The 25,907-nt window shown below is 40.4% G+C and overlaps 4 protein-coding genes across 4 annotated transcripts in view; 2 read left to right on the plus strand and 2 right to left on the minus strand.

Moving 5' to 3' along the window:
* Window positions 1-710: 710 nt before the first annotated feature.
* Window positions 711-4,961, plus strand: bokb (BCL2 family apoptosis regulator BOK b). Its single transcript, XM_060888341.1, has 4 exons — window positions 711-1,303; window positions 2,433-2,561; window positions 3,524-3,687; window positions 4,234-4,961. The coding sequence occupies exons 1-4, from the start codon at window positions 1,036-1,038 to the stop codon at window positions 4,351-4,353; spliced, it is 681 nt and encodes a 226-aa protein (XP_060744324.1). The 5' UTR covers window positions 711-1,035; the 3' UTR covers window positions 4,354-4,961.
* Window positions 4,962-6,255: 1,294 nt separating this feature from the next.
* Window positions 6,256-10,205, minus strand: thap4 (THAP domain containing 4). Its single transcript, XM_060888086.1, has 5 exons — window positions 10,047-10,205; window positions 8,220-8,376; window positions 7,684-7,793; window positions 6,501-6,604; window positions 6,256-6,405 (listed from the first exon to the last, which is right to left on the minus strand). Exons 1-5 carry the CDS (start codon window positions 10,069-10,071, stop codon window positions 6,271-6,273), a joined length of 531 nt encoding a protein of 176 aa, XP_060744069.1. The 5' UTR covers window positions 10,072-10,205; the 3' UTR covers window positions 6,256-6,270.
* Window positions 10,206-10,549: 344 nt separating this feature from the next.
* On the plus strand, window positions 10,550-22,068 carry zgc:161973 (uncharacterized protein LOC556635 homolog). The gene is made up of 10 exons (XM_060888153.1): window positions 10,550-10,869; window positions 13,159-13,269; window positions 13,351-13,455; window positions 13,559-13,789; window positions 14,146-14,340; window positions 14,469-14,595; window positions 14,692-14,774; window positions 15,262-15,407; window positions 17,186-17,310; window positions 21,184-22,068. The coding sequence occupies exons 1-10, from the start codon at window positions 10,739-10,741 to the stop codon at window positions 21,427-21,429; spliced, it is 1,500 nt and encodes a 499-aa protein (XP_060744136.1). The 5' UTR covers window positions 10,550-10,738; the 3' UTR covers window positions 21,430-22,068.
* A 1,395-nt stretch (window positions 22,069-23,463) lies between these two features.
* agxtb (alanine--glyoxylate and serine--pyruvate aminotransferase b) overlaps window positions 23,464-25,907 on the minus strand; it is a 9,177-nt gene continuing 6,733 nt past the window's right edge. The window contains exons 7-11 of the mRNA XM_060888154.1: window positions 25,207-25,305; window positions 25,058-25,127; window positions 24,280-24,375; window positions 24,064-24,192; window positions 23,464-23,766 (exon numbers count right to left, since the gene is read on the minus strand). Of these exons, the coding sequence (XP_060744137.1) occupies window positions 23,659-23,766; window positions 24,064-24,192; window positions 24,280-24,375; window positions 25,058-25,127; window positions 25,207-25,305 (502 nt within the window). The 3' untranslated portion in view covers window positions 23,464-23,658. The remainder of the gene's footprint in view (window positions 23,767-24,063; window positions 24,193-24,279; window positions 24,376-25,057; window positions 25,128-25,206; window positions 25,306-25,907) is intronic.

The raw sequence follows: 25,907 nt of genomic DNA on the forward strand, positions 1-25,907 counted from the left end.
GTGAGGATCTACTACGGGAACAGGACTGAGAGTCAGTGAGGATCTGCTACGGGAACAGGACTGAGAGTCAGTGAGGATCTGCTACGGGAACAGGACTGAGAGTCAGTGAGGATCTGCTACAGGAACAGGACTGAGAGTCAGTGAGGTTCTGCTACAGGAAAAGGACTGAGAGTCAGTGAGGATCTGCTACGGGAACAGGACTGAGAGTCAGTGAGGATCTGCTACAGGAACAGGACTGAGTCAGTGAGGATCTGCTACAGGAACAGGACTGAGAGTCAGTGAGGATCTACTACGGGAACAGGACTGAGAGTCAGTGAGGATCTACTACGGGAACAGGACTGAGAGTCAGTGAGGATCTGCTACGGGAACAGGACTGAGAGTCAGTGAGGATCTACTACAGGAACAGGACTGAGAGTCAGTGAGGATCTGCTACGGGAACCGGACTGAGAGTCAGTGAGGATCTGCTACTGGAACAGGACTGAGTCAGTGAGGATCTGCTACAGGAACAGGACTGAGAGTCAGTGAGGATCTACTACGGGAACAGGACTGAGAGTCAGTGAGGATCTACTACGGGAACAGGACTGAGAGTCAGTGAGGATCTACTACAGGAACAGGACTGAGTCAGTGAGGATCTACTACGGGAACAGGACTGAGTCAGTGAGGATCTACTTCTGAGCTCATTCACAACACCAGGTTTTGGTAATCAGTCCTTTGCTCACAAACTGATCTCACATGTCATTTCCACCGAGATGCCTGAAAAAAAATACAAATTACGCCTGAACAAAAACCTTTCTTGAAATAATTAAGTCGTTTTTTACGGATTTCTGTGGATTCAGAAAGTATTTGGAAAATGAAGGTTCGCGTGAAAAGTTTTTTGTCCGTTCCTGACCGGCGTTTTACAGAGACACTTGGACCAGACGCTCATTAGTATATAAAGGTAACCGGTGTCTGCGGAGCTTCATCAGCTTTTAGCAACATGTTTTACTGTGAGTTTTTCTCACAGTCACTTAAAATAAACACTGTGTTCGGTACCGAATGCTGAGCTTAATGACAAAACGAACAAAATGGACTCTGAGAGCTGAAAGACAAGTCGGAGACAAGACTGAAAGACACTCAGGAGTGATGGAGGTGTTTGAACAAATCCCCACGGAAAGAGAGTTGGTGTTCCAGGCTAGATTACTGTGTCGGGAGTTTATGTACTCCAGGATCACTCGGGAAGGACTGAGCTGGTCTGCTGTGGATGCTGTTCCTCCTGCAGCTCCTGCAGCTCTCACACACGCAGCTTTGGTGCTCCTCAAGCTGGGTAAGAAACCTGAACATCTGCGTCCTCTTCACAAGCGGCTTTCATTCACAAAGCTCCACATTTTGTAGTGTTTAATGCAGTAACATTCATTCATTCATTCATTCATTCATTCATTCGTGTGGTTAAAATGGGTGTCATTTTAATATGAAGTGCCAAACGTTTAAAAATGTATTAATAAATGTAATTATTAATCACAATGCTAATGCCAGTCATTAGTGGTTCTTCTTCTTCTTCTTCTTCATAATAATAATAATAATAATTATTATTATTATTAGTATTATGATTATTATTATTATTATTATTATTATTATTATTATTATTATTATTATTATTATTTAATTATGACCTGTATGCTAGGCAATGATTTCCTCTCACTGTGGTCATGTGGTTCCTTTTATTAGCTGGAGTGTCTCTCTGCTGTAAAATAAAGTTTTAAGCTACATAATTAGATCTATTTATTTCCCTTTACAATAAATCATTAGAGGTAAGGGTAAAAAAGTGGATGCTGGATTAGTTAAAAAAAATAAAGAAGGATTAATATGTCCTCTCTAGTATCTAGTGGTCCAGCCGTGCAATCTTTCTCTCCTGAAGACACATGAAGGTTACTGAAGAACAAAGATCTTCTCAATCAGCACATTTTATTGACGGCATACACACGAACAGCATACAGGACCGAACCACTGGATCACATCTGTACATCCAGAACAGCACCACAACACAAGCACACACCTCTATAAGCTGTCCCCGTGAGCCATGTTTCCACGACTGATTTCAGCTGAAGCAGCTCCATTTCTTAATCAAACGTCTTCCATCATATTAAACCTACTGTGCTTCTACCCACATTTGAAATGAAGGATATTTTTATTTGTACGAATAACACACAATTTTCCCCAGAGGAGCGTAAACGTGTAAATTGTTAGAGATGTTTTCCTGACTGTTCAACAGCCCTGTTTTATCGTCCACTGCTTGTCTCTCTGGTGACACAAATCAATCAACATCTGCCTCGTTGAAGTGCAGTAAACATGCTAAAATACAGTTTTCAATATCTGAATACTTCTCAGCAGGCTGCCATGTTGTCATAATTTTGTAGAACAGGATTCGTCTGAATCGTTTGTGCTTTATTTACAAGGTGATGAACTGGAGAACATTCAGCCACACGTGTATCGGAACATCGCCAAACAGCTGAACATCTCCGTGGCCTTGGAGGTGGTGGTGACGGACGCTTTTCTGGCTGTAGCCTCTGAAATCCTCTCTCTCGGTAGGCCATCCATCCATTAATCTGTCTTTCTATCTGTCTGTCTATCTGTCTATCCATAATGCAGTTTAATTTTCAGTTATTTTCCAATTATTTCAATACTGTATGTACTGTAACTGGAAAAAACCCCCCTGAAGACTTGGTGTATAATTTCAGACTTAATCCGTTTGTAATAAAGCATTTGTGGAAAACTGAATGGATGTGAATCTTCTCTGGAGATTGTTGCAGAAAACCCCTCTAATTCTTTCTTGACTTTATTTATTATATAATTTTAGCCACTGTGCCATGATGAAGAATTACTTTGAAATGGACCTTCCTTATTCAGACGGAATATTCTGGAAAGTCCTCTCAGATAAAACCATATAAGGCCGTGTGGCGTGTCCGCTGCTGGCACCGGTGGTTCTGAGTGTCTTTTTTGGCTCGACGGACAGGACGTGATTCTCTAAAAGGTCTCTTTTCCCTAAACGACGTACTGATCTGTGACCTTGGCAGCTTTCTTCGCTGCCCTCTTCTCACAACCTCGCAACTTTTTTTTATTTTTATTTATTTATTTTTTATTCCCTCATCTTCTATTCTAGGACCCAGTAGCTGGTACTGAGGATGTGCTGAGATCATTTTACACATTTTATCACAGTAGGATATCTTGCTTCTTAATCTAAAACCCTGAATACACGTTTAACACGTCCTCTCCAGCTCATCTGTATATTTTCCTATCGAGGGAAATCCCAGACGCTGTTTGTACTGGCAGATGAGGATCAAATCTGTATAATATAGGCTTCATATGGCACACAATGGACACAAAATGGAAGACGACAATGTTTATAATTTTTTTAATACAGTGGATATTAATGAGAAGACACACAAAGTATAATCTCTTCTTAGTTACAGCCAGATTGCCCAGTTCTGAAGGCTGTAATTCGGTTTGACTGTCTTGAATAATTAATCGTTGTATTTCTTCCGGTCAGGAATCACATGGGGGAAAGTGGTGGCCATCTTCGCAGTGGCTGGCGGTCTGGCGGTGGACTGTGTGCGACATCAGCATCCAGCTGTAGTGCTTACTATAGAGGAGAGTCTAGGGGAGTTTGTGAGGAAGAGTCTAGTGCCCTGGCTCAGGAGGAGAGGAGGATGGGTAACTTCTCATCTCATCATTTATTTTGTACGCAGTTCAAAAAATGTATAAGAAGGAAAGTTACAACATTTTGACTGTTGTATGAGATCACTATTATCACCAATAACCAATCACTGATCACCATTATCACCAATAACCATCGTTCATAATCATTATTCTCATTGAACAATCACTGAATCTAAATAGAATCCATTTTATTTTCATTCGTTCATTCATTCATTCATCTTCTACCGCTTATCCGAACTACCTCGGGTCACGGGGAGCCTGTGCCTATCTCAGGTGTCATCAGGCATCAAGGCAGGATACACCCTGGACGGAGTGCCAACCCATTACAGGGCACACACACACACACACACTCTCATTCACTCACACAATCACACACTACGGACAATTTTCCAGAGATGCCAATCAACCTTCCATTTTATTTTATTTTTTATTTTATTTAATTAAGAGAGTCAGTAAGACTTCTAACAGCTAGATAACAGTGAGCATGCCTGATTTAGCTGACCGTACACTTCCTGTTTGTTTGTTTTTTTTTCTTTTCAGAGCGACATTTTGAAATGTGTGAGGAACGTAGAGAACCGCTCTCAATCACACTGGCTCTCGTCAGTTGTTGTGACCTGGAGACACCTTGTGAAGATGATCTACATCTACCTGATGAAGTAACTGTGAGCCATCAAGGACTTTTTTAATTTCAAAAGCTCCAGATAAACAGACGCTGGTGCCCTCCAGTGGCTCTACTCTGTACTACACTCTTAAAATCAATGCTCAGTTTCACTTGAACACGTTCAGTACAAATTTAACAAAGTAGATATAAATTATAATGATTTAGAGTTGAAAGGGAAAAAAAATATTAAACAGGAGATGCTCCTTTAATTAAATGTCCATAATAAGGGCAGTTGTGTTCATTCACACAATAACAGCATTAATAAACAATTAAAGTTGATTTAAATAAATATATTAATATTGAATATCATTTCTACTGTACTTTAAGCCACGCCCATTTATGAGAGAAGCAGTGGATTGTCTTCAAGGCTGTCTCTGTTTTTCACAGTTTTATTTAATATTTATTTTTATATATTTATATTTTAGTGCAATCCTATTGCTAGCGTGTTGGTCTGAATCCAACGCTGAGGTTTTTATACTGTGTGAAATATGTTTCTTCTGTTGAGTTTTATCTTGATTTTTATTGCATGAATTTTATTTCTGATGTTTTCTCACGTTGATGTGGAGAATCATGCTGCACTTTTGGTTTGTGTTGGAGCACTTGAATATATGCATGCTATAAATAAATATTCAAATTTCTATCGCTTTAATAGATCTTTATCAAACAGCTGTAGAAGAAAAGAGACCTGAGCAAACTGCAACAACAAGGAATCTTTCACCCCCCTGAGTAAGTTAGTCATCTGTAAAGGTTCATCACTGAACAGTGATGATCTGTCAATTAGACAAGATTTAAGATGTGCAGTGAAAAAAACATCTGAAGGTTCATTTAAAAGCCAAAAAATGTAAATGTAGATGTGTATAAAACCATTTCAGCAAATTAAGTAAATATAAAAAATATAGAATTGTTAATTTCTGGTCTATGGTACATTTTGATGCAAATTGATTTTTTTATTTTTATTTTTCCAGATTTGCTGGATTCTGGAAAAATAAAATGCAAATAAATTCCCAGACAGTCTGAAGTAGATACACGCGAGTTTTCAAATAGAAATAATTCTATACATAATTCTCATATTGTGTTGAGAACTGAAGGATTTGCATCATGTGTCTTTTCCACATAATCAGTACCAGCTAAGTGTTTAGCTCTTTAATGGTTTATTATTAAACTGTTCACAATGTTTAATATATATTGCACTATTTTTACATTACACAGTGCATCATGTTATAGCTTATAATACAACAAAGTACAACAATGTCTACAAAAATAAATGAAAACTGCAAGTAATGTATATGTATGTGTGTATATATAAAAAAATACAGGAACTTTCAACTCTAATTAAAGAAATAAGCTCATGATTTGGAGCTTTGTTATAAAGGGGTCATTCAGATGTGTTTAATTTAATATATTACTAATAGGTGTAATATAAATTGTGAGCTTTTTATTAAAGGTCACATTTATATTACACCTATAGTTTACGTAGCTAATTATGGCATGTTGTATTAAATATCGACATACTGAGATTTTGAACAGATGAGGATTTCTGTACAAACACCTGACTGTAGGATTAAACTCCAGCAGTGATGTGTTTCAGAAAACAAACTTATTGTATTGACGCTTCAATTCCACCTGTCGACGGTAGGGGGCGTGGCCTAAGGTGGCGGGGTCTGACCAACCTACCTCCTTCTGTTTATCTAAGATGGCCGCCTTTAAAGATGGCCGCTAGCCTCTGGTGTTAATAAGAACTACATTTTCCCCGGACACAGTCATTTAAAGAATTATTGTATAACTTAGCATTTTAACCAAAGTACCACTTTAACAGTCCTGTGTTTATTTCCACCGGATTTATTTAAGGTGTGTGTGTGTGTGTGTGTGTGTGTAGAAACTTAACATTTGTCACTTGTTTGTGTGTGTAATGTTTATTATTGGCTCTTCAGAGGTGATGACGTTCGGCGGTAGGTGATGTGTAAGTGCTGGGTCAGGGGTTGGTTCTCCAGAGCCATGCACACCGTCTGCTCAAGTCTCCCGTCTGATCTCAGCTGTAAGACTCTGGAGATCTGATCAAAGAGCAGGGGGAAAAAAATTAAACACACAAATTGTAAAAATTGATGCAGGTATGAGAACTTCTCCACCAGAAGAACATGGGACAGACCTGATGGACATATGGCTGCTTGGCGAACGACATCCTGGCCAAAGCTTTGCTCTGCAGAGTGAGTTTCTGCTCGACCAGCTCGCCTTCCTCAATCTCTACTAGTCCTGTAAACACACACACACAGAGCTACTATTACTGCAGTTGGCTCAGGCATGTGACTTTATAAATGTGGGTGAGTGATACAGAAGCTTTAGACTCTGGGAGTGAGACATACTGTACAGAAAGCAGCATGTAGTTCCTGATGTGTCCACTATGAGGTGATGGCTGTGCTGATCCTAGCTCATTAGTAAGCACCGACACTAACAGGGTCTTTAAATCCTCTCGTATAGCTTTCAAATCTACCAAAATGTTGCTATTGTGAACGTGGTCTAATTTTCTAGTAATATGTATTTTCTTAGTAAATATTTTTGAGTGCAAAGTCAGAGTTTGTCATTTAAGACGAAACTCATTACAACAATCATGATGACGGAGCTCATCAGTGTGTCTAACATCGAGCTGTGTACTGAAGGTTGCTTATAAAGCTTCTGGATGTACATGTTACAGCAGTGATGTACTTACAGATCTAGATTGGAGGTCCTTTTGGGCTCATTTGAAACAGTTTAATGGTTCAATTTTCTGCTAAAGTGTTCTGTTAGATGTCGTTACAGACGAACGTAATAAAATGTTTCCTCGGTTTGTTTCATTCATTCATTCATTCATTCATCTTCTACCGCTTATCCGAACTACCTCGGGTCACGGGGAGCCTGTGCCTATCTCAGGCGTCATCGGGCATCGAGGCAGGATACACCCTGGACGGAGTGCCAACCCATCGCAGGGCACACACACACACTCTCATTCACTCACACAATCACACACTAGGGACAATTTTCCAGAGATGCCAATCAACCTACCATGCATGTCTTTGGACCGGGGGAGGAAACCGGAGTACCCGGAGGAAACCCCCTAGGCACGGGGAGAACATGCAAACTCCACACACACAAGGCGGAGGAGGGAATTGAACCCCCAACCCTGGAGGTGTGAGGTGAACGTGCTAACCACTAAGCCACCGTGCCCCCCTCAGTTTGTTTATGGAAGTTAATAATAAGCCTGTGCACATGATCTGCTCGATCTATCAGTAGCTTGCAGCTGAAACAGACTTGTTAATGTACCAGTGAACAGATGAATTATTCATCAGGATCCAGACCTGAGTTCTGAGCGATGATGAAGGCCACTTTGTTGGTGCCTGGCTGAATCCGGATGAAACCAGTTTCTCTGTGAAGTGGCTTTTTACTCTCAGCTTGGAAAGCGTTAAACCTGAGAAAATACACACGTTGAACATCTTAAGGAACCTGGATTCCGACTGGTTGAAGGTGTTTAATGAAAATTATTAAGAGGTTTATATTTTTAAATGTGTTATCATGTCTATAGTAACAGCTCTTTCACATGGGTCAGATTTTTAGCTTTGGTGTTTTTTTTTATTTTTTTATTTTAACCCTGTGAAACTAAACGGTGCAACGTGCTTTGTTGATAATAATATTTTTTCACTCAGTAATATAATACAGATTTCCTACTGTAGTTGTTTGGTGGGATATTTAGAGAATAAAATAAAAGCCTCCACAAACAGACATAGAAAGTGTAAATTAATAAAACACTCATTAAGTAGTGACATCATCATCATGTGGTTGTACATCATGTTCTGATGAATAAGGTATTATGAGTGAAATCTGCTGCATGGTTTACATGAAGTTGATGACCGGTTGTCCCACGTGAGTGAAATACAACGTTTCATTGTAGAGGGAAGGTTTGATGGTGGGGAAGGAGACCTGTCCCGGTTCGTCCGATTCCCACGTCCCCAAGAGCCAGTCCAGCGGGAACAGTGCCGGGTTCAAATCCACTGCTGCAGGTCAAAACGTAATTAACATGTGCTATGCCCTAATAATTACTTGTGGAGTAATTATCCTCTAATGAGTCATGGTTTCTGTCCCTATGCAGAGCACATGACATATAGATAAATAGAGAAAAAGGTGACAACCAATCACTGATCACCTTCGTTCCCAATGACTAATCACTGACCTCCACCATTTATAATAATAATAATAATAATAATAATAATAATAATAATAAACTTTATTTTCTATAGCACCTTTAAAATTAGCATCTCAAAGCGCTTCACAGAAGAAAAAGGAAACTTACAATTATACAAAAAATGTTAAAATAAGTAAGATATAAAAACACACCAAATAAGAACAAACTATCAAAACAAATGAGTTAAAAAAAAAATCAATTTCAAGTAAAAACTACCCTAAAGAAATAAGCTTTAAGGGAGGATTTAAAGACACTTAGGGATTCTGCTTGCCTAATCCGAACAGGCAAGGAATTCCAGAGTCGAAGCTACAGAAGAAAATGCCCCATCACTCATAGATTTTAAACGGGTATGTGGGACGATTAAAAGACGAGCTTCTGAAGAGCGGAGAGCATGCCCAGGTGTGTAGGGGGGCTAAAAGCTCAGTAAGGTAGTGAGGACACAAACCATCCAAAACCATCTTTGTCCTTCGTTTAAATCTCTCTACCAGATGATATTTATGCTAACCAGTTTTCATGTCATGACATTTCACAGACACTCTTATCCAGAGTGACTTACATTTTTAATTCAATTTATACAACTGAGGGTTAAAGGCCTTGCTCAGGGGCCCAGGAGTGGCAGCTCGGTGCACCTGGGATTCGAACTCACAACCTTCTGATCAGTAATCCAACACCTTTACCACTGAGCTACCACGTCATGTCTCTTTCCTGACTCTGCACTCCCACTGCTCATTTCATCTACATTAATCATTCATTCATTCATTCGTCTTCTACCGCTTATCCGAACTACCTCGGGTCACGGGGAGCCTGTGCCTATCTCAGGCGTCATCGGGCATCAAGGCAGGATACACCCTGGACGGAGTGCCAACCCATCGCAGGGCACACACACACACACACTCTCATTCACTCACACAATCACACACTAGGGACAATTTTCCAGAGATGCCAATCAACCTACCATGCATGTCTTTGGACCGGGGGAGGAAACCGGAGTACCCGGAGGAAACCCCCGAGGAAACGGAGGCAACCCCCGAGGAAACGGGGAGAACATGCAAACTCCACACACACAAGGCGGAGGCAGGAATCGAACCCCCAACCCTGGAGGTGTGAGGCGAACGTGCTAACCACTAAGCCACCGTGCCCCCCCCTCTGCATTAATCAATTTTATAAATAAAAAGTAAAGTAAATAAATAAATCTTCCTCCTTTATGTAGCTTTGTTTGATATGCAAATAATTATGGTGATTCAATGAATATGCAAATTTTACTATGACATCATCTGGCCACTTCTCATGACATTTAGAGCAAGGTAAACCTTGGAAAACCAAATGATTATGATGATTCGATGAATATGCAAATTTTACTATGACATCATCTGGCCACTTGCTCTAAATGACATGAGAAGTCGCTTTAATACCAGTCACAGGTTCTATAAACAAAATTACAGGTGCACTTAAAGCGTTAAAATAGAAACCGGAAATGCTCACCTGGTTGACTCACTGGGCACGACATTCTGATCAAATTTAATCAAAGTTTTATTACAGTCTAATCAACTTTATTGAGTCTAAAATGAAACGAAACACTTAATTCACCAGCGGAATAAATAGTTTGTTTAGGTAACAAGATAGCTTGCGATTTATACCGGAAGTCCGCGCCCACTTTGGCGCATTGAACTGTGGGAAATGTAGTCAGCAGGCTGTTATGAAACTACACGAAACTGAATCGTAAAAAAAAACCATTGCTATTATTTAATATGGAGCTCATATGAATATGATAATATGAATATAATCTAAATAATAAAGTTATTGGTGTTTGTTTCACATTCATATGAAAATAAACCTAATAACATTTAACAGGATTTAAACTTGTCCGATATGGAGCGTCTTGTTTTGGTCGTCCGTTTCCATGGAAACGGATCATTCCACCGCGCTGTAGAATGGGGGAGACCAGGAAGTGTTACGTCCTGACAGTAAATGGTTTGTTTTACATTAAAGATAGCGAAAACACCTCGGCGACGGTTTAAAATACGTCAACGTAATATGTTAACGTGGATTTTAGAACTGACGTGATAGTTAAAAAAAAGCAACCGACGAGCACATGGACACGTCCCTGCACGTCATCACTCAGGGGATTCAGGCCACGTTTCAGAGCTCACGTGTGTTTGTTTCTACTGGACGCCATGGCTACTGGACGTGGTCGGTTCTTGTTGAGTCTGAGGCAGGGGTTAGAGAGGACTCAGCCATGTAGACATGAAGGAAACTCAAGAGGAAACAAAAAGAAAAAACCTGCAGGCGGTGGCCGCAGCAGGAGGTAGCTGTTAACTGGATGCTACAAAATGTCCCCACGTGGTCTGCTGACACACGCACACACACACTGACAGACACATAGACAAACACTGACACACTCACACTGACACAGACAAACACACTGACAAACACACACACTGACACATAGACAAACACACTGACAAACACACACACTGACACATAGACAAACACACTGACAAACACACACTGACACATAGACAAACACACTGACAAACACACACACTGACACATAGACAAACACTGACAAACACACACACTGACACATAGACAAACACACTGACAAACACACACTGACACATAGACAAACACACACTGACACATAGACAAACACACTGACAAACACACACTGACACATAGACAAACACACTGACAAACACACACTGACACATAGACAAACACACACTGACACATAGACAAACACACACTGACACATAGACAAACACACACTGACACATAGACAAACACACTGACAAACACACACACTGACACATAGACAAACACACACTCACACTGACACATAGACAAACACACTGACAGACACACTGACACAGACAAACACACACTGACATAGACAAACACACACACTGACAGACACACACACTCTGACACATAGACAAACACACACACTGACACAAACACACACAGACAGACATAGACAAACACTGACACACACACTGACACATAGACAAACACACTGACACACTGACAGACACATACACACTGACACATAGACAAACACACACACAGACAAACACACTGACACACTCACACTGACACATAGACAAACACACTGACAGACACATACACACTGACACATAGACAAACACACACACTGACAGACACACACACACTGACATAGACAAACACACACAGACAGACACACACTCACACTGACACAGACAAACACACTGACACACACTGACAGACACATACACACTGACACATAGACAAACACACACTGACAGACACACACACTGACAGACACACACACTCTGACACATAGACAAACACACACACACACTGACACATAGACAAACAGACACACTGACAGACACACACACACTCTGACACATAGACACACACACACACACTCTGAGAACCCTGTCATACTCTAGGGTTTGTCCCTGTGACTTTACTCCTCTAGTAGAACCCCAGACATGTAAACCCTCAGACCCTTTCATCAGGCTGTAGAACACTGTGGTCCTTTCACACAACACATGATGTGTCACAAGGTTTATATATTAAATTGTAGACAGATCATATAACATTTAGACTTACTCACAGGTTCTAGATCAAGATATTTAATTCAGGTTAATTCAATTTGTATAGTGCTTTTTTTTTTTTTTACTAATTGTTCTTATCTCAAAGCAGGTTTACAGAATTATAGAAGCATAATAAAAACATTTTTACTATTTATCTCTAAAATGTATCCCTAACGATTAAGTCTGAGGTGACGGTGGTGAGGAAAAACTCCCTGAGATGATATGATGAAGAAACCTTGAGAGGAACCAGACTCAAGTGAACCTCATCCTCATTTGATTTATTGTATTTAAGATGTTTCTTGAGGGGGCACGGTGGCTTAGTGATTAGCATGTTCGCCTCACACCTCCAGGGTTGGGGGTTCGATTCCTGCCTCCACCTTGTGTGTGTGGAGTTTGCATGTTCTCCCCGTGCCTCGGGGGTTTCCTCCGGGTACTCCGGTTTCCTCCCCCAGTCCAAAGACATGCATGGTAGGTTGATTGGCATCTCTGGAATTGTCCGTAGTGTGTGATTGTGTGAGTGAATGAGAGTGTGTGTGTGTCCTGTGATGGGTTGGCACTCCGTCCAGGGTGTATCCTGCCTTGATGCCCGATGACGCCTGAGATAGGCACAGGCTCCCCGTGACCCGAGGTCGTTCGGATAAGCGGTTGAAAATGAATGAATGAATGTTTCTTGAGAACCTGTCGCTTGATTGAAGAGAGAAGGACTAGTACTATGTGCTTAAGGGGTGTTTAGCTATGGAGCGTGTCTTTATGGTTATGGGGGTTATTTATGTTTTGGCATGTATAGAATTTTGGGGTATTTGTTGTGGGGTGGTATATTAGGGTGTGACGTTTGGCTTTGGGGCAGGGTTTTTTGGGGTAGATTTATGGTTGTGAGACATCTTGCTTTCCTTTGAGGGGTGTTGGGTATTTGTGGCTGTGGGACATCTTGCTCTGTGGTGGGGGTTGGGGTAATTTGTGGTTGTGGTATATTTCCGCAGTCGTTTGATGGATTCCCTTTTTTTTAACAGAGGTAGGTGTGAGAACACCAAACCAGCTCCACCACCACCTCCAGTTGTATATTGTCCTGCCCCGTCCTGGTCCCTCCCTGCCTCCTTCTCCAGTGAAAATTACTTTAAAAGGTAAATGTCTGAGGCACCATGGATGAATGATTTCAGTACCTGTTACAGCTCACCAGACTCTAACACTTTGTTTCCCACCAGACTGCCACCTGAGATCATCCTGAAGATTTTCTCGTACTTGGACGCAGCGTCTCTCTTCTCTGTTGGTTTTGTTAGCCAGCAGTTTCACGAGCTGGCTAATGACAAGTGGGCGACTTTTTTATGTGTTTGTGTAGAGATACATTACGTTCGATGGAGTGTGAAACGAAAGAGTGACGTTTTAAACCCTGTGCTGTTTTAAATCCTGCAGTGTGATATGGTACGAGTTGTACTCCTTTGAGATGGGCAGGAGGAAAAGGAGGCCGAGGCTGCGCGGGATGCCGGACTCTGTAAGCACCGATGCGCAGGATGTCCCGGCGTCCGTATGGAAGAAGCTGCTGTTCAGTGAAATGGGCTGCCACAAGGACGCTGTGTGGAAGAAGCAGCTGAGAAATGTGAACCTGAACACAGGAATGCCAGAGCAGACGGAGCAGGTCCTTAGGTCAGACATGTTCCTCGTGCTCTCACTGCATTATAGAGCTTTACTCAGACACGGTGTTATAACGGAACGTTCAGGGTAGCTTCAGAAGCAAAAACGAGACATATGGTAGCTTCAACCTGAAGACTATGTTAATATATGTTTAATAAGATTTAATAAGATTATACAAACTAGCAAGTTTAAGCTGGTTAAATAATAAAGCATCATCTCTGAGGTTTCCTGCTGTTGGTTGAATAGAAGCGGTAAGGCGGTGTTTTACAGTAACTGCTGGTCAACATCCTTTAAACATAAACACTCAGAGCTTTTTTTTTCTAAATAGTATTCATTAAAGCATTAATTAGAGCTGGTGTGTGCTGCAGGAGTCTGCGTGTAGTCTGGGAGATCACACTTACCTTTAAGCGAGGGAAGCAGAGAGTGTACGAGCAGTCTCGGTCCTTTTCCACAGACTCGTCTGTCACCGTGTGCTGGAGCGCTGGCGTGTGGCCGAGAATTCACCATGTCTATAGCATGGAGCTCCACGGAGTCTTAGGTTCTCCATCCTCCAAAACAGCCACGTGAGTAAGGTCTTTCAGTAACGACCAGTATGAGTCTATGACCGGATGCTTTCTCTTAATGTAAATGTTATGGAGATAAACGGAATATTCCAGAATCTTACTGTAAGCAGTGTTTGTGTCTGAGTCAGGCCACCGTGGCGCTCTCTAATCAGTAAAACAGTGGTGAGCAGGATAGTGAGGTGGAAGTACATGGGGACGGACAGCCTGGTGAAGCTGGTGCAGTTTGATGGCGGGATCACCGTGGGAATATGGAGAGTACGGCTGGGTTTAAACTCTACTGCTAGACTTCTTAGTTCATTTAACACCTCTCTGTGTTTTTATTGACGTATTTGTCTTTATGCTTGGCTTTAGGGCACGTGGATAATCGCCTTCATCATGGCCACCTTACACTTCCACCGACTGGTGGAGAGGAGCGTTCTCGGATCGCTCTTCTGGTACACTGTTGTTTGTTTTACTTTGTTTATTTTTTAATATAAACAGGTGTTTGTATTTTTCTTAGAGACAGCGACAGAGGCCACGTTTCCTTCACTAGACCTGCAAATGACAGACACACAGAGACCACACCTTCTTCAGTATGACAGATTTTGTGACTGACAGGTACCGAGGCCACACTTTCTGCATAAGACCTGGGATTGAAGGACACTGAGGCCACGCCTCCTTCAGTATGACTGACTGACCTCGCTTCCTTCTCTACACATGGGACTGATTGACACAGAGGCCACACTGACTTCCCTGTGACTGACAGGCACAAAGACCACACCTCCTCCACTATGACTGACATGCAAAGAGGCCACACCTCTTGACTAGATTATCTCATTATTTTTGACAGACACATAGGCCCCGCCTCCTTCACTAGACCTAAGCCTATGACTGATTTTTTTTAACTTTTTTCCCCCAACGCAACACACACACACACCCCAGCCCCTACAGGCCAGAGGAGTTCACCCCCCTGCACAGTGACGTGCCCCTGGGTTTCAGTGTCCGTGGTTACACTGTGCTTCTGCTGCTTCACAACTCAGTGAGACGCATCATGCAGTGCCGTTACTCACCTGTTCCCTGCACCAGAGGTATCGACTCTAAACACTGCTCATGCTAATAATAGCCTAATAACAGTTAGCCCAAGCTAGGAGCATGTGCTGTTTCATTAAAAATTCATTAGCATATCCACAACACATCACAACATCAACGTACACACACACACACACACACACACACACACACACACATATATACACACACACTCACACTCACACACACACACGTACATACACACATATACACACTCACACAAATACACACGCAAACACACGTACATACACACACTCACACACATACAGACATACACACACTCACACATACACACACGCACACACATGTAGACACAAACATATATATACACACACGTACATACACACACTCACACACATGTAGACAGACACACACACACAAAGCAATTAAGTGGGTTAGAATTCCTTTCACACCTTCTGATGTTTATTATGGAGTTTGTTGCAGATCTATAATTAATAATTCGAAGATAATAATTAGAATTGTGTCAGAGATTCAACAAATTGTTTAATTCTATTCTTCGAATTTCTTTAGCAACGCAGCAACCCGCATACATTAACTGGCACCATAACAGAAACGAGATAAACATCACAATGTAAGCAAAACAATATACAATAAATATGTGATGGATCTGTTCATATTTCAGTGAACTCTGTGCAAAAGTTTGTACACCCCAGGACACAATAAATAGGGTAAAAAAAAAATGTGATTAAGAACAAGACCATTTACTGAACCGAAATGGATACTGATATATTTTTATTTTATTTTTTGATTCTCATTTTTTATTTAAAAATTTTGTCTTGTTGCAGATCACACCCTGTTTCAGTTTCAATGTCTTGTCATTTTTCAGTAGCTTTATTGGAAACTAAAGAGGATTTTTTATTTAGAAACTGTGGGAATGTTTTAAGAACACATTGTTATCTGTGATTTCCACACATTCACGAATGCTCCGTACAAGCCGTACGTTCGTTACTCTAGTATTTCTCATGGAAATGAAGATTGACCAAACGGTGTAAGACATTTTGTTTTAAGGTAGAAGAAAATAATCATTGTGACCTTTAATCCTTAACAAGCTGCAAAAAAAACAAAACATCCCCATGTTTGGAGTAGTGTTAATTTCGTCACCTATTTTTAATTTAGTCTTAGTCTTAGTCTTGTGCCAAATGTCCTTGTTAGTTTTAGTCATATTTAGTCATTCACATATCTTTTTTTGTTAGTCAAGTTTTAGTCGACTAAAAGTCTTTTAATTTTAGTCTAGTTTTAGTCAAAAAATTGTAGCTTGACCACATCTGGAATCTATTGTAAGAATAAATACAACGAGGCCTCATTAAATGCAATAATATCAGGAACACAAGTGTTATAGTGGAAATAAATAACTTAATGAAAAGCCTAAGATCAAAACTGTAGGTGTGTGTGTATATATATATATATTATATATTATATATTATATATATTTTTCGTCTCGTCTTTTTTTGTCAACAATAATGCATGTTAATTTAGTCTTAGTCAGCGTTTTTGGACAGTGGTGCAGTCTCGTCATCGTCTCGTCTTAGTCATGAAAAAAAAGTTGTTGACGAACATATTTCGTCTCGTCTCGTCTGACGAAATTAACACTAGTTTGGAGATAAACAGATCTGCAGAAAAAAATAAAGGTGCTTCTCTTTAGCTGAAGGTTGGGTTGAAGTTTCACCTTCGGAAACGTCCCGAAGACCTTCATGTTCATGCTGCATTAACGATCAGAATGTTCACTTTAACCTCGTCTTTGTTTCGTCCTCATCAGATGAGCACCATGGTGAATTTGTGCAGCTTCGCCCCGTTCACGGCGGCACGTCTCAGAAACACCCGCCCATCTCAGGGAGGATCAGTTTCCCCTGGAAGGTCGGCGAGCTGCAGGGAGACATCAAGGTAACACTCTGTAGTGCGAACTAAACATTGTAAAATGAAATCTACAATATCAGCACCTACAGTGTCGCTTGAAAGTTTGCGAACCCTTTAGAAATTCCTATATTTCTGGCAGAAGTATGTGAACCTTTGATTTCAGTATCTGTTGTAATCCCTTGTGCAACTGTAAGTCAAGTGTCCAGTAACTTTTCATCAGTTCTGTACAACAGATTAGAACTTTATTCCGTTCCTCAGTACAGAAGAGCTTCAACACTGGGATTTTACTGGGTGTCCTCACATGAACTGACTGCTTCAGGTCCTTCTACAACATTTCTTTTGGACATTGACTTGGTCATTCTAAAACATCATCTTTGTTGCTCTTTAATCATTCTTTGGTACACAGACTTGGTGCTTGTGATTGTTGCCTTGGTGTATGACCCATTTTCTCTTGAGAGTCAAATCATGAAGAGATGTTCTGATATTTTCATTTAGAGATCACTGGAATAATCTGAATTCATTGATCCATCAACGATGGCAAGCTCCTTGTCCAGATGCAGCAATACAGGCCCAAAGCATGATACTACCCCGTGTTGTATAAAGTACTAGAAAGCAATACTTGAGTAAAAGTACAAGTATCGTACTAGAAAAAGACTTTGGTAGAAGTGAAAGTCACCTTTTAGAATATTACTCGAGTAAAAGTCTTAAAGTATCTGATATTTACTGTACTTAAGTATCAAAAGTCATTTTCTGATATTTAATGTACTTAAGTATTTGAAGTAAAAGTAAAAAGTAAAATTTCACTGATTTTCTGTAGACATAAGATCAGGGGCGGTTCTAGGGTCACATCTTTAGGGGGTTTTAGCCCTCAGTGAGAATTTAAAACAAGAAGAGTTTTATATTATATATTATATGACTACATAGTAAGCCAAAAGTTATGGTGTTATTTAAAAGGGCAAAAGTGGACACCAAAATTTTATGCATGATGTAATGATGCCGGTCTCGAATCAGATCAGTTCATGTATGTGTGCATTCTCTACAAACAGTGTGTCCAATGAATGCAGTCATTAATAAACAAATATTCACAAGACAAAGACCAAATCATTAAATGTTATTTTTATTTAGTATTGAATGGATTGTTTGCATTAATATTTTGTTTATGCTACAACTCTGGTAATAAGAATAGTGACATTTCACTGCTTTTGGTTGTCGTCTTTGCGGCTTTCAGCCGATTAACGTTATAGATAAACGCCTCCAGCTCTGACTGCGCGTGCACGCTGAGCGTCCCTGTGCTTCTCCGTAGAGCGTGTGGAGCGTAATGCAATCTGATTCACCAAACCGCCCTTATTGCAGTCGCACACATTTCTTCTGATTTTATTTTGTAGTAACGAGTAACGAAGACGCTTAGTGGAAATATAACGGAGTAAAAGTATACATTTTATCTAGGAAATGTAGTGGAGTAAAAGTGAAAGTTGACATAAATTTAAATAGTGAAGTAAAGTACAGATACGTGACATTTCTACTTAAGTACAGTAACGAAGTATTTGTACTCCGTTACATTACAACACTGATACTACCACGACCATGTTTCACAGATGGTATAAGGTTCTTATGATGGAATTCAGTGTTTTCCTTTCTCCAAAAATAATGTTTCTCATTTTAAAACAAAAAAGTTTTATTTTGTTTTCATTCTTCCACAAAGTCTTCTGGCTTGTCCACATGATCTTTAGTAAACCTTGTCGGCAGCAGTGTTCTTTTTGCAGACTGGTGACGTTTTCTTTGTGACTCTGTCCTGCACACAGAGGATGTTCAGTGTTCACCTGATGGCAGACTCATGAACATTAACGTAAGCTAAAGTAAAAGAGGCCTTTAGTTGATTAGAAGTTACTCTGTATTCTGACATAACAGACTGTTACATGTCTTACTTTTTGAGTGATCTTTGTTGGTTGAACATTTCTTGGGAGGGAAACAATGGTCTTAAATTTCTTTCATTTGTACAGAATCTGTCTGATTATAGATTTGGAGTCCAAACGTTTTAGAGGTTTGTGTTATGTGACCTTTTCCAGCTTGATGAGCAACAATAACTCCATTCTTTTTGCGCTGATCCCCTTCCACAAACACGGGTCATGACCATCAGACTGATTGTCATCTCATTGACTGAAATCAGATGGACTCTAATTTAACCTTAAAATTAAGTACTAAACCTATATATACAGTAATGCCTCGAGATACGAGTTTAATACGTTCCGTGACTTTGCTCGTATCTCAATTTGCTCGTATCTCAAAGCAATTTTCCCCATTTAAATTAATTGAAATCCCATTAATCCGTTCCAGCTCGCAAAATTCCACTCCAGTTGTTTTGTTTGTGTTTTGAATATGAAAAATGTACAGTACTGTATTTATAAATGACAAATATTGTATAAAAACATACAGTAATAAAAGAGAATGTTAAAAAAATAAACCGGTTTTACTTTACGGAAGATGCGCACGGAGGTTGAGGGAGGAGTAAACAGGCGGAGGAGTAAACAGGCGGAGAAGTAAGCAGGCGGAGGAGTAAACAGGCGGAGGAGTAAACAGGCGGAGGAGTAAACAGGCGGAGGAGTTAGGAGGAATTACACTTTCACTTTTGTTCACTTACTCGCTACTGTACACTCTTAATGCTACTTTACACTTAAATGGAACTTAACTAAACTTCACTAAAATTAACAAACTTAACTGAAATTCTCTTAACTGAACTTAATTGCTACAATTTCTGTTTTCTTTACATTAATTTTGCTAATTTTCTTCATCGCTTTTCTCTTCATTTGTTTTTGCCTTTTTTGTCACTCTTTCCTCACTAACATCTGCCGGTCGTTTTAATAAAAACCTGTCCGGTCGGCATATCAGATGCGGTTTAGTCGCACAAGGTAAAATTTTATAACGGATCCAACGCTCAAAACGGATCTGAAAATTACGGATCCGCAGATGTTCGGCACCTCACGCAGCGCCTTTGTGACTCTCCATAGGAAATGAATGACTTCCTGTTTATCGGCCGTCGTTTGTCGTGTGCAGTGGAAAGGCGGCTTTAACCAAGTGAAGGAAGCTGAGGTGGGGGCACAGAGCACACGTGGTTGTTGGGGATCTTTGCTTCGGCGGCGGCGGCTCGGATGCTCATATCTCAAGGCAAAAATTTGGTCGAATCACAGCTCGTATCTCAAAAAATTCGTATGTCAAAGCACTCGTATCTCGAGGTATCACTGTGTGTGTATATATATATATATTATATATATATATATATATATATATATATATATATATATATATATATATATATATATATGTCTGATTTGCGCAATTTATCTGAATAGTATAATATATTTGTCTGATTTGTTTGATTATGTTCACATTTTCTGCTTTTGGGACTTGTGAGAAAATCTGATGATGTTTTGGTTCAAATTTATTCAAAAATATACAAATTTCTGAAGGGTTCACAAACTTTCAAGTGACACTGTATATCAATACAACAATACAACCGAATACTAAGATCTACTTCTAAGGTGAATAGATTCTAGACATCCTTATAAAACACTTCTACTGTTTAAAGAAGTTACAGTATATAGCTGTTTGTATGGACTCTTTGCTGTACATGTCTGCTGTTGCTATAGAAACGATAAAGTTTTAGAATGTATTGTTCTAGAAAATGATTGGACACCTTCTGACCAATCAGAACACAGGATTCAGCTTTTTGTTGTGTGTGATGTGTGAGCTTTTGTTTGAGATCATCAGGTTAATTTAAACCGCACATTTTCACTGAGCTGTGACAAGAGGTCTCTAAAAGTTACATACTGCCGCTTTAATGTCTAGTGTCTGATGTGCGGGTTTAAACGTCAGATTTAAAACACAAGGTTGTTTTCCGAGCAGAACTGCTGTGTGATGACGGTGTCCGTGCTGGACGAGGCTCTGAGGCCGGTGTGGTGCATCAGCTCATCAGCTGCTGTCTTCCCCAGTCACTCCCGTGTGGTAAGTGAAACCTATGATGGCGAGCAGCTGGCGCTGAGGTACGACGACCCCGACGGGAAGCTGAAGATGACTCTGGTGTGGATGCAGGACCTGCAGCTGTACTTCCTGATCGGCCTCAACATCCGGATCCGTGTGAGGAAAGTGTGAACACGCTTCCACAAAGCCGTTAAGGACCAATTCTAAACAAACGTTAGTCACTTTTGAGTTTAAACATTTATTTTGAAAGTCATTACCTGATTTTAGCTAGATGTGTTAGATTCGTTTGGTTAAATCTGGACACTTAGGTCTGCTGATTTTGTTCGTTTGTGTTTGTCTGTCTGAGTGTCGCTCAGATTGTATAAAGTTCCTCTAAAGTGTTTTTTTTAGTCTCACAGCTGCTTGGAAACTTTCTGTTGTGTTGCGAAGTAAATAAAGTGAGACTCTGAACACACGACTCAGTCTGTAGGCTCTACTGTACATCAGTCCTCTAACCTGCAGTTTTCAGGAGGCCCCCAGGGAGCGCTGTGATCATTTTACATAAATAAGAATTGTTTTAAGTAATTATGCAAAACAGGTGATTTTATCTCTTGCAAATTGACCTTGTACTAGTGTTAATTTCGTCAGACGAGACGAAATATGTTCGTCAACAACCTTTTTTTTTTCATGACTAAGACGAGACGAAGACGAGACTGCACCACTGTCCAAAAACGCTGACTAAGACTAAATTAACATGCATTATTGTTGACGAAAAAAGACGAGACGAAAATGTTTTGTATAAAATAAAAACTAAGATAAAATCTCTCTTCATTTTCGTCTACAATTGTCTCTGCTTTTTCATCAGCTGTTACGCCTTTAAAATATCCACAACGAGTTCGCGGCTTCGCGCTGTTTAGTTTGTGTGTAGAAACAATTCGTCCACACGACGCTAAAACAAACTCCTGAGCACAAGTCCACCCCTGGTCTAGTCAGGATTTTTGTGTTAAATTATATTTCCTGTCGCTGCACAGCTCTTTTATTGTACATGACAGCTTATGTCCCGATGACCGGTCTACGATTAAAAGCAGTATGAATAAAGTAAAAAATGTGATGTGTGGTCAAGTTCGAGTGTGTGCACTGTTTAAACGTGTGTTCTCAACTTCTCACTGATACTTTTGTGATTCGCGGACTGTAAATAGGTTGTATTTTAGGCCCACAGTAAAGTAGGCCTATTCTTTTCAGTTTTTTCTGAGTATATTTATTTTATTTCTGATTTGAACAGAAACATGAGACACGAGGCAACCAAAACAGTTTTAAAAACCTTTGTAACTTGTCAGTCGGAGTCTGTTGGGCTCCAGCTTTAGAATTGTGTTGGTTAAAATAAAATACTCTTCAGAATCATTTGTGAATGTGTCTCCTAAATCAGAAATTGAAAACCAGACACGTTTAACATTTGCATTCAACAAAAATCATTCAACAAGTGTATTTTGTCAGGTAATTATGACATTTAACCAATGTTTGAGATGTGAAACACTTTTTTTTACTGAAATGTTTATCAGTAATAATCTCAGTAATAATCTGTTATTTTAAAAAAGACTACAATTTTTTTGACAAACTAGACTAAAATTAAAAGACTTTTAGTCGACTAAAACTTGACTAACAAAAAAAGATATGTGAATGACTAAATATGACTAAAACTAACAAGGACATTTGGCACAAGACTAAGACTAAATTAAAAATAGGTGACGAAATTAACACTACCTTGTACTTGTTAGAAAGTCAGGGCTTCTTAGTCTGAAATCACATCATAGATACTATTGTTGAGAAGGAAGGAAGACAATCTCTTACTATTTAGGTTAATCAGACAAATTTATTTCATGCTTCAGTATTTTGGGTCTTTGAAACATCTTAAATCTGTTATAACAGTGAGAATAAGCCTGCTACGAATGCTGGAGGACTAGAGGCTTAAATCAGTTAGTTTGTGTTGCGAAAGCTTGCAGTGAGAACATAGTAATAAAACCCTCAGCGTTTGCAGATGTTCTTCTTCACCGGAGTCAGAGAAAGTTATGAAAAACAAACAGCAAACGGATCAACGTACTTCTATGTCAATACAAACCTAAGATTAAAACCCCGCCCCCCCAGACACGCCCAGGATGGGTACTGAGTGTAGACTCGAGTGCTTGTATTGGTCATTTTGAATAATAAAAACAATTAGCAACAGAATAATAAAAGAGAAGAATGTTTTTAGTTTACTGTACATTTCCACATCATTGTAACAGGTCTCTGAGAACATTTACACACTGTCCCTGCTAGAGAACTCAATCACACCGGTACACTTTAGATCTGAAGTCTTCTGTGCTGTGGTTATTGTCTATACAATCACTCTGTAGTCCAGCGAAGTGTCTGATGCTGTTTCTGTCTTTAGGCCTTGTGTTTTTTGCAGTGTTTCAGGGTGTCTGCCAGAGCTGCCAGAACTTTATCAGCGTTAATGGTGCTGCAGTTGTAGCCCATCAGCCCCACTCGCATCACCTAGAGCACAAGCAGATGTCAGGGGTTGGTGGGTTATAACACATGACTCTGGTTTAGTCTCCTATGAATAACTGTGTACACGCAATTATGCAACAAAAGGGGTGGAGCTTATGTGACCTTCCTAATTAGACTATCATGGCATAATCTTCCTTTCATATGTGGACTAATTAATAATTTAATGCTAGCTTCTTTACTAGTTAGCTTGGTTAATCAACTAGAACTAGAAATACGCTGCTGCACACAGGACAGCTGCATTAGCTATTATCGATGACTTAGTAGATCCGTCGTTCTACTCACCAAGCCAATGGATGGCCCCAGGCCTCCCGTCATCTCCATCTGGTGGTGTTTCATCATGTACATTAGAAGCTCCTTCCAGTCGTATCCTTCAGGGATGGCGATGGTGGTGACTGACGGCAGCCTCAGATCCTGAACACAAACAAACCACGTGTTCAACATGTTATTAAAAATATGATGCTCAAGAAATAATGATCAAGTAATGTATGAAGGCCTCACCTTGTCCTTGATGAAGAGCTTAAGGCCAAGATCTTCTAACCCTTTCCACAGATACTCTGCAACCTCTCTGTGGTGCCTCCATGAGTTCTCCAGGCCCTGTTACAGAGAACAGAGCATCCTCAACGATGGTACTGCTGAATACTGAATTCTGACTGGTCAGGAGGATAAACAGGTGTAAAGCTGTAAGTGTTGAGGCCACGCCTCCTTGAGATAAACTAAAAGGGAGGCCACACCTCCTACACTGAGACTGACAACCACCGAGAGTGACACAGAAGCTGCACCTTCTTCACCGAAGTTGAAGCAGACAAAGGCCACACCCCCTTTATATAAACTAAAAGTGAGGACACATCACCTTCACCGGTACTGAGGCCACACCTCCTAAATTGGCATAGCTAGGTGTAGAAGAAACACCTCCTTTTCAAACTGACAAACACAGAAACCACACCTCCTTTTTTGGGCAGACTCACAGAAACCACACCACCTGTATTGGGCAGACTCACAGAAGCCACGCCTTCTGTATCGTGCAGACTCACAGAAGCCACGCCTTCTGTATCGTGCAGACTCACAGAAGCCACACCACCTGTATCGTGTTGACTCACAGAAACCACTCCCCTTCACAAAAACTGACACAAATGGAAGCTTTAACTCCTTCACTCAAGAGGCCACACCTACTACTCTAGGACTGCTACACACTGAGGCCACACCTCCTTCAACATCACTAAGACACAGGACCCGCCCACTTCTCAACAGCTGGTGTGAGTGATGACCTCACACTGACCTTCTCTGTGAGGATGGCGAGACTCTCTCTCAGGGTGAAGAATCCGGACACGGGGCCGGTGTGATGATACCTGTAACAGAGGATCAGAGCTCACACACTGCCGCTGCAGCAGCCTGACCGTTACCATGACGATTACTGAACACACTCACATGCGGGCAGGTTTCCCGTCGTTACCCCAGTAGTTGGACAGGTGAGTCATGTCCAGGAGGTAGGACAAGGGCTTCGTCTTCCTGTTGAACATCTTCTGACTGCAGGAGATTATTAATGAATTATTACTCACTGTTAATTAGATTATTGATTCATCATCCATTCATTATTAAAACTGCTGCTTGTTCTGCACAGACATTACTGCAGACATTACTACACAAACATTACTACACAGACATTACTACACAGACATTACTGCACAGACATTACTGCACAGACATTACTACACAGACATTACTGCACAGACATTACTAGACAGACATTACTGCACAGACATTACTACACAGACATTACTGCACAGACATTACTACACAGACATTACTACACAGACATTACTGCACAGACATTACTACACAGACATTACTGCACAGACATTACTACACAGACATTACTGCACAGACATTACTACACAGACATTACTACACAGACATTACTGCATAGACATTACTACACAGACACTACTGCACAGACATTACTACACAGACATTACTGCACAGACATTACTGCACAGACATTACTACACAGACACTACTGCACAGACATTACTACACAGACATTACTACACAGACATTACTACACAGACATTACTACACAGACATTACTGCACAGACACTACTACACAGACACTACTGCACAGACATTA

Source organism: Tachysurus vachellii, chromosome 15, assembly GCF_030014155.1.
Source record: "Tachysurus vachellii isolate PV-2020 chromosome 15, HZAU_Pvac_v1, whole genome shotgun sequence".
Taxonomy (NCBI): domain Eukaryota; kingdom Metazoa; phylum Chordata; class Actinopteri; order Siluriformes; family Bagridae; genus Tachysurus; species Tachysurus vachellii.

Coding starts and splice junctions, on each gene's coding strand:
- bokb (XM_060888341.1), top strand. CDS start 1,036: ATGCTGAGCTTAATGACAAAACGAACAAAATGGACTCTGAGAGCTGAA. Junction 2,562..3,523: donor CTCTGAAATCCTCTCTCTCG/GTAGGCCATCCA, acceptor TCTTCCGGTCAG/GAATCACATGGGGGAAAGTG. Junction 3,688..4,233: donor TCAGGAGGAGAGGAGGATGG/GTAACTTCTCAT, acceptor TTTTCTTTTCAG/AGCGACATTTTGAAATGTGT.
- thap4 (XM_060888086.1), bottom strand. CDS start 10,071: ATGTCGTGCCCAGTGAGTCAACCAG. Junction 6,605..7,683: donor CATCATCGCTCAGAACTCAG/GTCTGGATCCTG, acceptor GTGTGTTTACAG/GACTAGTAGAGATTGAGGAA. Junction 6,406..6,500: donor AGCAGCCATATGTCCATCAG/GTCTGTCCCATG, acceptor CTCTTTGATCAG/ATCTCCAGAGTCTTACAGCT.
- zgc:161973 (XM_060888153.1), top strand. CDS start 10,739: ATGGCTACTGGACGTGGTCGGTTCTTGTTGAGTCTGAGGCAGGGGTTA. Junction 10,870..13,158: donor GGCGGTGGCCGCAGCAGGAG/GTAGCTGTTAAC, acceptor TTTTTTTAACAG/AGGTAGGTGTGAGAACACCA. Junction 14,775..15,261: donor GTTCTCGGATCGCTCTTCTG/GTACACTGTTGT, acceptor CACACACCCCAG/CCCCTACAGGCCAGAGGAGT.